At 37.7% G+C, this 14,488-nt stretch overlaps 1 protein-coding gene across 1 annotated transcript in view; it reads right to left on the bottom strand.

The window, feature by feature from the left end:
• LOC128734593 (JNK-interacting protein 3) overlaps positions 1–14,488 on the bottom strand; it is a 700,363-nt gene that overhangs the window by 555,141 nt on the left and 130,734 nt on the right. Inside the window, exons 4-5 of the mRNA XM_053828867.1 lie at positions 5,709–5,766; positions 5,378–5,651 (exon numbers count right to left, since the gene is read on the bottom strand). Of these exons, the coding sequence (XP_053684842.1) occupies positions 5,378–5,651; positions 5,709–5,766 (332 nt within the window). The remainder of the gene's footprint in view (positions 1–5,377; positions 5,652–5,708; positions 5,767–14,488) is intronic.

Here is a 14,488-nt window from a genome sequence, read left to right as displayed (position 1 = left end):
TGTGTGTGTGTGTATGTGTGTGTATGTGTGTGTGTATGTGTGTGTGTGTGTGTGTGTGTGTATGTATGTATGTGCGGGGCGCAACTTTTCTATCGCCTGTTTCTCGGAGATGGCTGAACCGATTTGTTTGCTATTACTTTTGTTTGAAAGGTATTATTGCCTAGTATATCACTATTGAATTAGTTCGAGGTCCGACATTTCGTTTAAAAGTTATAAGTAAAAACCCGAATTAATCCACCTAGCGGCGTGACCTAGCCTTTCTACTGCCACAATAATCATTATTTAATTTCTCAGGAACTTAATTGTAGATGTATAGATGTTATATTAGACTATATTTTTAAATATCCGTTCCGTATTCCTCAAAATCCTTATTTGCCAGTAAAATTCACAACGTATTGTGTAGAATTATATTTTCTTTCCTTGGGTGCGTAAATACATGTAAGCGTCATTTATGTTACTTGATGAACACCTTATTTAGTTTTATAATATTTATAGAAAAATAATAATAATGTACTTTCATGAAAAGATAGTCATTAGCTTGATCGCATCGTTTTTACAATGTTAGAGGGTTAGGAAAACAAGATGAGGTCGAAAAATAGTGCCAAAGCTGCGCCATAAACATGCTTGAGAATGGGAAATACGATCGATATGATTTCCAGTGCTTGTCTTTTTTTGATTTATTTATTAAAACATGACATCTGTCCTTTAAAATATCACTAACGAAAACAAATCTTACAAAATGACTACCGTGCAACGTTTACTTCCTATTTTTCATATAACATTTCTAAGCTCTAGTATCTATTGATTGAAAAGAGCATCTATTGATGCGCAGAATTTGTTTGAAATTTGTACAAATTTATTTGGAAAAATCAACTCACTAGTATTTTTGATTCTATACACCACTATACCTACATGCTTAAATTAACTGCTTTTCTTCGCTTTTTGCTTTTCTTGTACAATTGTGAGTAACAGCAAGTGAAGAAAATGACAATTGAAATCTGAAATCAAAGAAAAGAAAAAACTTTTCGATTGAATCCCACTATTTAATATTTATTTGCAACAGATACGTAGTTCACCTACGACGTGCAGGCTTCATCAGTGTCTTATTTCAAAGCGTATACGTATCTGTCGCGAATAAATATTAAATAGTGGAATTTAGTCGGTAAAAGTTTTTTCTTTTCTTTAATTTCAGAGTTCGTATTCCACTAAGAGGCTTCAAAAACTTCAGACAATTGACATGTTTCTCACTTTTCTTGAATTTCATTGCAAATTTTAAAATTGCAAATTGTCATCACATACATACATACATACATGCATACATGCATACATACATACATACATACATACATATATACATACATACATCACACACATCTCATACATTGAATACAATCAACATTTGATTGATATGTTTTGATTTCACACGTTTTAACGGTTTAATATACGGTGCTCAAGTGTTAAAGTTTGAATAACTTTTGAATGAACCGTCCGATTTTAAATAACTTGGTTTCGTTTGATAGATCTCAGCAGTAATTTTCGAATAATCATAAAATGTGTGATGTTTTTCATTAAATTAATGCTTATATGTTACATAAATATGTTTTAAATACTATTTTTTCACATTTCTTTATGTAACTTTCAAACTACAAGTCCAATCGTCATGAAATTTGGAAGTTAAGGGTTTGCAAGGCTCCTCTTTCATATGCAATCAATTTTGTTCAAATCGGTTAAGAGACCTATGAGATAATGAAGTCCCATATTTTTCGTATTTTTATACATAACTTTTGAACTAAAAGTCCGATCAGTATGAAATTCAATAGCGACCAATGGGACACCTAGACCTTTCATTTGACACTAAGAACATTAAAATCGGTCCAGCCATCTCCGAGAAAAGTGAGTGAGATTAAAAGCGTCACATACACACACACACATACACACACACACACATACACACACACACACACATACATACACACACACAGAAAATGCTCAGTTTTCGAAACTGAGTCGAATGGTATATAACATTCGGCCCGCAGGACCTTCTTTCCATTTCCGGTTTTCCAAGTGATTTCTATACCTTTATACTATATATTTATATAGTAGAAAGGCAATATACTATATATTTATATAGTAGAAAGGCAAAAAAACGTGACACGATTTTCTCCGGAACCAAATGATCGATTTCAACGATCTTGGTATCGAATGAAAGCTCTTGTTAACACTAAATTTTTCGGGTAAATATTATTGAAAACAAACAAGTAGTTTTAAAGTCATACTTAAAAAACCTGTTTTGACAAGGTAATAATTATCGCCTGTTTCTTAGAGATGACTAAACCGATTTAGGCGTTATTAGTCTCATTAGAAAGGTAACATAACCTAATAGATCACTATTGATTTGTTTTTTGATTGGACTGGATTGGATTGGATTGAAAGTTATGAGCAATTGAATACAACACATTAAAATTTACAATAATTTATAACGATTTCATCTAAGATGATTTATCTAGTTTGAATTTTTTTGGCATCAAATTAGAGATTTTAATGCTGCAAATATATCTGCAAAATTTCAGAAGAATCGGTTTTGTCGATCAAAAGATATTAACCCTCCAACACTCGCGCCAACTTTTGTATTACGGTTACTCGCGCGCACAAAGGCCCAAAGCCAAAAAGACATGCGCACTAGAATTTTGACTGGGAAAACTTGGTTTTAGGTTTATGGAACCTTCGGAAGAATTTCTTGAAATTGAAAGTTCTATCATCTGGCGCAATTTAAATTTTGATTAATCCCCCTAAAAGTGAAAAAAAATATTTTTCTCCAGTTTCAAAATAACATATTGATGTGTTCTGCAAAGTTTTAGAACATATTATTACAAGAAATTTTGTTGAATACAGTAACCTTCTATCTATTCAGCGAAGATAGAAAAATCTTATTCATTGTATATGAATTTGTAAAATCAGTTTTTCTATTTTAGCTCTTTTTGTAATTGTTGTATGACTTTTTCATGTATTACAAAATTGTATAAATAGTAAAAATACACAACTTTGATGAATATAGTATACCTCTATGTTTGTTTGTTTAGGTACTGTGGAACTTTGATTTAAAAAAATGCCTTAATTTTGACCCCGAATGACTCGACTACCAACAGATACATTTGAAACATTTTATATTTGCTGATAGTTTTGCTGCATACAGCGACCAATTTTCCATATGAATAAACAAGAGAAAATTCCAGTTGGGGCCAAATTCTGGTACACCTCACATGCTGATTGCTTAGTTTCTGTGATGTCAGTTTTTGCTGATCTATTTTCCCAACAATTTAAAGTATTAATGCATTGAATAATTATAACGTTTTGCTCATAACAAGTTAACTGAAGAATATACGTTAGTTGAACAGCGAGGATCTATCAAAATTTATAGGTGCTGCTATTTTGTTCAAATTTTGTGAACTTATTCAATTTCAAAAAATTTTATGAAAGCCAACGCACTACGCAACGTTAACCAATAGATGAATTATGTTCCGAAGACGTGTCGATTTCTATCTCAAAGAGCAAGTAAGACCGTATAACAAAGGTTGCTTTCACCACTAGGTGGATTAAATCAGGTTTTTCCTGGAGAACGACACAACTGAACATTTTGAATGTTAAGCACCATTCTATTTTCGTTACACCACATAGAAAAGTTCTCCAATTACTGTTGCAGAGACATGGCGTCTTCTACTTTTTTAACCTCGTTATAGATTTTAAGATCATCAGCAAAAGAAAGCCTGGGTCCTCGTAGCGAAAAGATTACATCGTTGAAGTATAGCGCGAAGATGAGCGGACCTAGATTACTGCCTTGTGGAATACCGGACGTAATAATAAACTCGCTGGATAATGATTCTCTGATTTTAGCAGCCACATGCCGATCAGCCAAATAGGACTTCAGTCACAGCAGTAGGGTGCCGTCAAGTCCCATCCTGTCAAGTTTGGCAATCAAAATTTCATGATTTAACTTATCAAAAGCAGCAGAAAGGTCGGTGTATATTGCATCCGTTTGGAAACGGTTCGACATGGTATCCGTGGCAAAGGTAGTAAATGAAAGGAGTTTCGTCGTGGTTGATCGTCGTGCATTTCTTGAGAAGAATAGCGGGTATCCCGTCCGGTCCAACGGAGGTGGACGGCTTCATTTGGGAGATGGCTTTTTGGATCATAACATCGCTTTATAACATTCAACGTTGAAATTGAAGATTCATTACTTCATTGTTGAGTGACGATTTACTATTGTAAGTGACGTTGCCGGGCCCTGATTATGATCTTGCTTCCTAAATTAGTTATTTAAGAACTTCGAATAATTTGGTGGCCTTTAAATATCAAGTTGTACATATAATGAAACATTTTTAAAGCAAAGATAGTGTACTGTGCCTTAAACGGGTTCAAAAGCTATTATTATTTGACCCACAGTACACAGCATTAACACCAAGTTATTTTTCTATAAGTTTTATAATTTTCTATCAAACTTAGTTCTTCTTCGAATAAGGAGCTTAAAAATGTAGGACCGGAAATACCCGTTTTTTGCCATTCCAAAACCGGTATTTCGGTATCCAAAAATTTGTACAACCGGTTAGACAGCCATAGTCCCACACCGTGCCACGTGATGCAGTGCATCATCAGTGTGCAAGGCATTGAGCTTTTCCTCACGATAAAAAAACACACACACACACACACACACACACACACACACACACACACACACACACACACACACACACACACACACAGACACACACACACAGACACACACATACAGACACACACACACACACACAGACACACACACACAGACACACACACACACACAGACACACACACACACACAGACACACACACACAGACACACACACACACACACACACACACACACACACACACAGTCACACACAGTCACACACACACACAGTCACACACACACACACAGTCACACACACACACACAGTCACACACACACACACAGTCACACACACACACAGTCACACACACACACACAGTCACACACACACACACAGTCACACACAGTCACACACACACACACACACACACACACACACACACACACACACACACACACACACACACACACACACACACACACACACACACACACACACACACACACACACACACACACACACACACACACACACACACACACACACACACACACACACACACACACACACACAAAGCTTCAATTCAACCAGTTTGGTTAAATTAGCTATGTTGTATGTTGTTTAGTGTTGTTTCATCACTAAAATCCATATATTGCCCATGGCTTCCTTTAAACTTTACAAAACGATTTTAAAATGTGTAGCAATACTGCCAGAATATTACATCTTATTACCTGATTTCTTTCCATGAGTACGCGAGCCATTTCAACACGTGTAAATCTTTTTCTTTGAGCCATTGGAATATCTCCCTCTTCTTCTTGATCCACAGCATTTTGTTTAACAAGCAGCTTAGTTTTCTTCAGGTCGTCTTCCAAATCGGCAATTTTTGATTTCAATTTATTTTTTGATAGTATTACAGCATTTAACTCTTCCCTCAGTATTTCTATTTCTCCCGTTAATTCATCTACCTTCACGATTAAATCATCTTTGACTATGTTTAAAGCGTTTCTAAAAGTAATAAATTAGTAAACATTCACACGTTTTACGAGCCATAAAAAGTATTACTTAGTTGCTAGTAGCTCATTATTCTCCATTATAAGATTCTCAACTTCTTTTCCCATACCTGTAAAATAGAAAAATCATTTAGTACAGATTCAAACGTATTTTAATGAATATATAAAAAAATTTAACAGCTTAGGTAACATGGGTGGCTTCTGCTAGTATGGAATTTGAACCCGAGTTTTCGTCGAGAGGTGTGAATGCGTCGGGATTCAAGCCCATATAAAACGTTTTCAGCTCAAAATGCTGGAAAAAAGATATTTTTGTCTTGACTATCTTTGATTGGAATGAAGTTTTGCTGATATGTTGGATACCACGCCCCAAGCAGCACTTGCAACATCTTCCATGTTACTATTAAGGTGAAACCAGGGCTTAAAAAGGGATCGCAAGTTGAATGTGACTGCCGTGAATGCGAACTTTCCGCATTCAAACTCCGATTTTTGAACGATCATTTGACCGTTTTTTTAATCCAGTCAAACTGCCGCTTGCGCTGCTGCCGTCGTACAATTCATGCGGCATCTCAGCAAAAGCAAACAGTCGATCTCCCGTTTTGCTTTGCGCTTTGAGAATATAAATTGCAAACTGACTGGAAGCAGACGGTGACGTATTTTTTCGTTTCTCTTTTTGTCTCCAAATCGGCTGCTCACAGTAAAAGTTTGTCACCCAGACGTCGATCCGACGCAAGCAAAATATTCGTTTGTATTGGACGGAGTCCGACCGACTTCTTCCATGCACATGTAGTGGTTGTTTTTTTGTAGTATTGAATCATACGATTGTGCGGTTGCTTTTCGTAGCGTGGTGATTGCCAGTCATTTGACTGTTTTGCAGTCATTCGCTGCTCCAAACGGTAAAGGCAACTTGATCGAAACGAAAATGTCAAAAAGTTTTAGAAGCCGTTCGTTCTGCAGCGTGCAGTCGGCGTTTGACTGAGCAAAATGCCAGTTGTGTTATGCATAGCATTCGTATTCCACCTCTAAACGGACGGTGTGAACTTGAATGCGCGTTGGTGTGACTGCGGTAGAAAAAAGGATCGGTCGAAGCCCTGGGTGAAACGGTACTGAATCCAACATGGTTGGACATTCTATATCCTATATCCTCACAAGGACGCCATTTTTTCGGCCATGTTGGGATTCAGTACCGTATCGCCTTAAGTCTTGTTTAAATTGCCAAAAACTTCACCGGTTACAGTATTGAAACACGCAACAAATACGCAACGTCATGTTATTAATACGTTGGATTCAGGTTATACAATACTTATACTGGCTGTCACAAATCTATTAGTCTATATATAGTAACATGAAACTTCATCGCAACATTGTGTTATTATGATGTCATTGTTAAACAATAATGTCACATGATGTTGCATCATGTTGATTACAGCATATTTTAAAATAAAATGTAGCCAAACAAATACAATCAATGTGACATCATATTCCGCCATATTTTTATGAAAAAATATTTTTCAACTAAGAACCGGTTTTATATTAATAACTAGCTGACCTGACAAACTTCGTAACAAATTAAACTGTGTTGTACATAAATCGTTAATCTCGGATGACATTAGTCACAATCTCGAGTTTTGCAAGTTTCTGGGGAGTTCATGGGTGTTTTAATATACAAATTTTCCTCACAGTAAAGCAGAAAACAACTCCCCCCATTGCTTAACCTGATAAAATAAAGCGGATAGCATTAAAATATTCGCCAACATTGCAAACCATTTCGCGGAATATCAATTCTCGGTTGACCATAACGCGGAATATAACGCGGAGTTTCGCAGAATACCATTTCGCTAAAAACTTTACGCGGGATGTACCATTTCACGGAAAATCTTTTCGTAGGTACCAACCTTGGAATACTCAACATTGGCAATTGTCCAACTTTCATACGAGCTGGTAGAGAGGTAGTGTTAGATATAACACTCTGCTCTAACAGGATCAGTCATGAGTTGGCACAATGGCATGTTTCAAATGAGACACCAATATCTGATCATTGCTTTATATATTTTGATCATTTGGGTGTCTCCTCGAACGCTGCAACCTTTCGCAATCCGAGATTTTCTGACTGGGAACTCTTTGAGGAGGAACTAGCAACGAAATTTCAAGGATTCGAACCGACGATTGAATCATCGATCGACTTGGATGTGGCTGTAGATGTCACAACATCTTTTATTGCGAAAGCTTTTGAAGTAGCCTGCCCGCTAAAAACTATTAAAATGACTAGAGGAACAACATGGTGAAACTCTCATCTCGCGGAACTAAAGAAACGATGTAGGAGAGCCTGGAATAGACGTCGGAGGGATGGCGTGGAGCCTTTCAAGCAGGCCCGGAAAGCCTATGCAAAGGCTCTACGATCTTCAGCACGCAGGAGCTGGCACAGGTGCTGTAGCAACGTTTCCAGTTTCGGCGAGGCAAGTCGACTTAATAAAATACTGTCAAAATCGAAAGATTATCAGGTTAATAACATTCGAAGTTCGAACGGTGAATACTGTTCGAATGACAATGAAATCCTGGAATGTTTCTTTTATAGTCACTTTCCGGGCTGTGTGGAACCTGAAGTTCGAAACGATCCAGAAATCGTTTCAGGTGGCTTAGACTCATGGGCTTTTGATCGGAGACTTGGCACAACTGAAGCGATTGAGTGGGCCGTGAACAGCTTCTCTCCATACAAATCTCCTGGAACAGATGGAATATACCCTATTCTACTGCAGAAAGGATACAAGTACTTCAAACACATTCTGAGAAGGATGTTTGTGTGTAGTATTGCTATTGGGTACATCCCAACTCAATGGCGTGAAATAACCATTAAGTTTATAGACTAATCTCAAGTTTTTAGTCTTGACCTTGGAATGAGGTCATACATATATTAATATTTTTTTGAAACGATGGTTCTACAATTGATGAAGGGACGGTAGGGGAAAGAAATGGAAAATTTTTTGGTGAAGAAGGAGGGGGGAAGAGCGGAAAGGAAAGGGGGGGGGGGTATTGGTAGCATTGGACAAAAGGTAGGAGTCAAAATGACTACTTATCAAGCATAGCTACCAATACCCCCCCCCCTATCCTTTCCGCTCTTCCCCCCTCCTCCTTCACCAAAAAATTTTCCAGTTCTTTCCCCTACCGTCCCTTCATCAATTGTAGAACCATCGTTTCAAAAAAAACATTAAGTTTATTCCTAAAGGTGGACGCGCGACGTACGAGCAAGCAAAAAGTTTTAGACCAATCAGTCTAACGTCTTTCTTGCTTAAATCACTTGAGCGGATTGTTTATCACCACATCCGCGAAACAAGCTTAGTAGAAGTTCCTCTTCATTCAGCACAACATGCTTATCAAAGTGGCAAGTCTACAACCACTTTATTACATGATGTGGTGGATAAAATTGAGGTTGCTTTTTCACAAAAGGAATCTTGCTTAGGAACTTTTTTGGATATTGAAGGCGCGTTTGATCACGTATCTTTCGCTTCCATTTTGGAGGCTGCTCGTTATCATAATGTGCCTTCAATAATCATAAAGTGGATAGAACAAATGCCTAGTAACCGATTGCTTTTTTCGTCCTTACGGCAAGCAAGCATTTGGAAGCAAAGTGTTTGTGGACATCCACAAGGTGGCGTTCTCTCGCCTCTTTTATGGAACCTTGTGGCGGTTGGCCTACTGAGGAAACTCAATGGTCTAGGCTATCCGTCATATGGTTTTGCGGATGACTATCTCATCCTAGTAGTTGGAAAGTACATAAGCACATTATTTGACTTAATGCAGCAGGCACTACGCGTCGTGGAAACGTGGTGCCGAGAAACTGCACTTTCGGTAAATCCGAGCAAAACATCTATCGTCTTATTTTCAAGACGTAGAAATACCAATGGAGCTCGCGCTCTGCGGTTTTACAATTCGGATGTTGATGTTGTGAACGAAGTGAAGTACGTGGGGTTGATTCTCAATTCCAAGCTTGACTGGTCCACAAATATTGATTTCCGAATTAAAAAAGCGTGCATGGCCTTTGGGCAATATAGACGAGCAATTGGCAACACTTGGGGGCTTAAACCCAAATACATACACTGGTTATACACGGTCGTTGTCAGACCAATACTGGCCTATGATTGTCTTGTATGATGGAAGAGAGGGGAAGTTGTGACTGTCCAGACAAAGCTAAACCATCTTCAAAGGATGTGTTTAATGGCACTATGGCAGTGTCTGGTGCATTTACTACAACTCCTACTGCCGCCCTAGAAGCTATTTTCAATATTAAACCTCTACACTTCCACCTGAAGCAAGAGGCACTAATATGTGCTTATCGACTACACGAGATCTACGAGCTCAGTTTGCACTTCAGAAACAACTGATAGGCAAGATTATCTACTTCTGTTCTGATCGTCAAGCCGCTATAAAAGCCCTTTGTGCGGCTAATTCTAAATCTAAAACAGTCATCACCTGCCACACCCAATTAGAAGAACTAGGCATTCTAAATGCCGTTCATCTGGTTTGGGTTCCTGGCCATTCCACAATAGTCGAAAAATTGCGATTTTTGGCCAAAATTATTTTTTAGTTTCAAATTGATTCTAGATTATATTTGTTATAAAAGCAATGATTTAAACTTATAAGAACTAATATTTAGGGTGATTTGGGGAAAAATGATCAAATGTTTCCGGTATAAATATTTGCTTGACAAAAAAAAATTTTCCCGCGGGGATTTTCCCATTTTCTCATTGAAACTCTCTTCAGGTACTAAATAAATTTAGTAACCAAGATAATCAAATTTGTTGAAAGAGTACTTAAAATTTTGAAGACTTTCTAAAAATATGACAATTTCAAGGGGTCTTTTGCCATCGAGAGAACCTTCCCTGGCCCCAAAAACCCCTGCATGCAAATTTTCACACCGATCGGTTCAGTAGTTTTTTATTCTATAAGGAACATAGGGACAGACAGACAGACAGAAATCCATTTTATAGGTATAGATAATTACACGAACATTCATCAGGATCCCATGACATTTAGAAAAATACTTGATTACAGTATCTAGTTCGATTTCACATCGCGTTTTTCCATCGTAAACGAATTTTTAATTTGGCTGGTTTAATTCTTTAAATTGAAAATTAATGAATTAATAACTTTCACGAGGCGCATGAAATAATACAAAGCAAAATTATATTTTGCACGATAAATTTTGAATGGCATGAAGATTGGCTCATACTAGGTTCAAAAAAACTAAAGTTCTGTTTCGCATTAAGGATATTAATGTAAATAATTTTCGTCTTGGAGACCACAGAGGAAATTTGTTTCCCGGTTCCCGCTAAACATAATTCGGAACTACGAAGTTGCTCATAATTGTTTGGTTTTTGTGCGAGGAAAAAAGAGAAGAACGTATTATTGTTTTTGTTTTCACGCAAGTTTGGACAACGCGACATATATGATTTCGTGTGAGTGTGAACAGACTTAAAATCTCTTTTAGTATCGTAGTCGCAAGTTTTGACAACGCGACATAGGATTTCGTGTGAGTGTGAACAGGCTTAAAATCTCTTTTAGATTCTTTTGGTATTTAGATAACGCGCATTGGTTTTTGTGCGAGAAAAAATAGAAGGAAGAATTTTTGTTTTTGTTTTCACGCAAATTTTGACAACGTGCATAGGATTTCGTGGGAATGCGAACAGGTTTAAAATCTCTTTTACTATCGTAGTCGCGAATGGATAGATAATGCGCATTGATGTTCCATAAAACATCTGTGTAACAATTGGTTGTATATAGGCTCCACCTCTTGCGCTTTTTCAGTCACATGACAATTCGATAAAGGTAACTAATGCGAACTTTTACCATATTTGAATGTTTCAATTATAGTTGCGTAACCCTTCATTCAACAAATGGTGCTGCTTGGGGCACGGCTTCATTTCCCATTAAACATAATTCTTTGCATAATTTTCAAAAAGGCATATTTAGAAATAAAAATTTGACGTAGGACTACATCTTTGTATACTATACTGAGTAGCACTCGTGAAATCGAAAACAGAACTGTAACGTTTGTAAGTAATGTAGTAATGTATTAATAAGTAATGAAAGTAATTTTATTGTGGAATGATTGGAACTATTATTCAATTGCTAAATAGTCAAAATCGATAGAAAAGTCAAGTTTCTCAATTTTTATTTTTCAATCAAATACAAACACGCTTTTGCTTCCCTTACCCCAGATGTCAATTTTATATATTTTGCGATTTTAGTCAAAAAACAGTTACCAACGACAATGTTTATATGACCGTCAACCCAGTACAAAGCACTAAAATGCACAAAACTTATTGCAAACAAGTTTAACTTGCATGTAGGGTAGCCTGGGGTAATATGCACCGTTTAAGGAAATCGTGGTTTTTCCCTGTTACAGCATAAAGCCAACACCAATCTTATATACTGAGCATAATCTCATGAATATTAAGTAAAAGTTTCAGAAACTATGATGCAAAAGAACTTTGTGTAAAAGGCGTGTAAAGTGATTTTTGATACTGAGTCAAAAGTCTGAAAACGCAACTAGCCGGGGCAAAATGCACCATGCATGTTTTGTGTCAATTAACGAGAATTCATTCGATAAATTCAATAACTGTAATACAATTCGTGCTTGCTAACTGAGAATGTCGTTTCTGGTCTTCTCCAAATGTTGTGATTGCACTTCTTAAGTGAGGGAGGGAAGATGAAATATTGGAGATGCGTTTCCTTTGAAATTCCGTTTACCTGAGTAGCACAATTGTTGAAACACAGTATTTAACTCCCTCCATTGTTGACTGTAGTTGTTTAACAGTACCTGACAACTTATTGGATATTCGGACGTAATTGCGTATCATTTTTAAAAGAAGCAAGGGAAATACAGCATGTTTGCATGAGGGTGCATTTTGCCCCGAGTTTCAGGGTGCAATTTGCCCCGAACTTACACAAAAAATGTTCCTGGTTAAAACAAAAGTATTAAATATAAAAACTTCTTATGTTTAATCAGAATTGTGTAGCTCGAATCATAATTCATCGAATTATAACATTTACCGGCGATTGATATTGCCAGTGCAGTTAAAAAGTGTTAGCGAAATGAAGAAAAAAGTTATAGGTTATTTAGAGAAAACATATTTTCGTTATTATTTACGTTTCCTTATCAGATAGAACCGCCAAATTGACACAGCATTAAAAGCAAACATCGATTTAACTGGTAGAATTACATTTTTGTTTTTAAAATGTGTTTTAGCTTAGAAACGAAGGGGGTGCCTTTTGCCTCGACGGTGCTTATTACCCCAGGTACTCATATAACCTTTGCATTTAAAAAACCCGATTTAATCCACCTAGTGGTGAAAGGAACCTTTGTTATACGGTCTTACTTGCTATTTGAGATAGAAACCGACACGTCTTCGGAGTATAATCCATCTATTGGTTAACGTTGCGTAGTGCGTTGGTTTTCATGAAATTTTTGAAAATTGAATACGTTTACAAAATTTGAACAAAATATGACCACTTATAAATTTTGATAGATCCTTTTTTCATGAAGTTGCTGAATAAGGATAAGTATATTGTTAATAATTTGAGTAAGTGCAAGTAAAAGTAGGTTGTAAGAGCAAATATTATTCTTTAACATATACATTGCGTAGTAAAGGTCTAGTTTATAGATTTTTGAACTATGCATAATTTTCTGTAATGCCTATTTGATTCACACCAATAAAGTTTTCTAGAATAAATTTCATCAATTTTTATTAACCTTCGGTTACTCACGCTGTTGTATTTTGTATAACACGTGTAGGTTTTTGAACGCCATATTGTTATAAAGTTATACCATCTACCAGAGCTGCGGCAATACACACGAGCTGGGCACAGCTTTTATAGTGATGAGCGAGATGCAGAAGCGGGTGATCGGGTGGTGGCCGATCAACCCCCGAATGTGCAGATTAAGAATCAAGGGCCGATTCTTCAATATAAGCATAATTAACGTGCACAGCCCTCACCTCGGAAGTACCGATGATGACAAAGACGAATTCTACGCGCAGTTGGAGCGTGAATACGACCGCTGCCCAAGACATGATGTCAAAATTATCATCGGGGACTGTAATGCTCAGGTTGGTCAGGAGGAGGAATTCAAACCGGTGATTGGACGGTTCAGCGCCCACCCGCAAACGAACGAAAACGGCCTAAGACTTGTCGACTTCGCCGCCTCCAAGAACATGGCCATACGTAGTACCTTCTTCCAGCATAACCTCTACCATCGGTACACCTGGAGATCACCCAACCAGACAGAATCACAAATTGACCACGTTCTGATAGATGGTCGGCACTTTTCAGACATTATCGATGTCAGAACCTATCCGGGCGCTAACATTGATTCGGATCACTACCTAGTGATGGTAAGGATACGTCAAAAACTATCTGTTGTGAACAACATACGACACCGCCGCCCGCCACGTTATAATCTAGCGCGACTGAAGCAACCAGAGGTCGCCGAAAACTACGCGTTATCTCTCGAAACCGCGCTGCCGGAAGAGGGAGAGCTGGATGAAGCCCCTCTTGAAAACTGTTGGAATGCCGTGAAAACAGCCATTAACAGCGTAGCGGAGAACGTCCTAGGCAGTGTGGCACCGAATCGACGTAACGAATGGTTTGACGAGGAATGCCAGCAGATATTGGATGAGAAGAACGCAGCGCGGGTACAAATGCTGCGTAGAGCCACCCGTCAGAATGTGGAGCGATACAAACAGAAGCGGAGGCAGCAAACCCGACTCTTCAAGGAAAAGAAGCGCCACCAAGAGGAGAAGGAGTGCGAAGAACTCGAACAGCTGTACCGCTTTCGCG

Source organism: Sabethes cyaneus, chromosome 2, assembly GCF_943734655.1.
Source record: "Sabethes cyaneus chromosome 2, idSabCyanKW18_F2, whole genome shotgun sequence".
Taxonomy (NCBI): domain Eukaryota; kingdom Metazoa; phylum Arthropoda; class Insecta; order Diptera; family Culicidae; genus Sabethes; species Sabethes cyaneus.
This window is presented reverse-complemented; position numbering and strand designations above follow the sequence as displayed.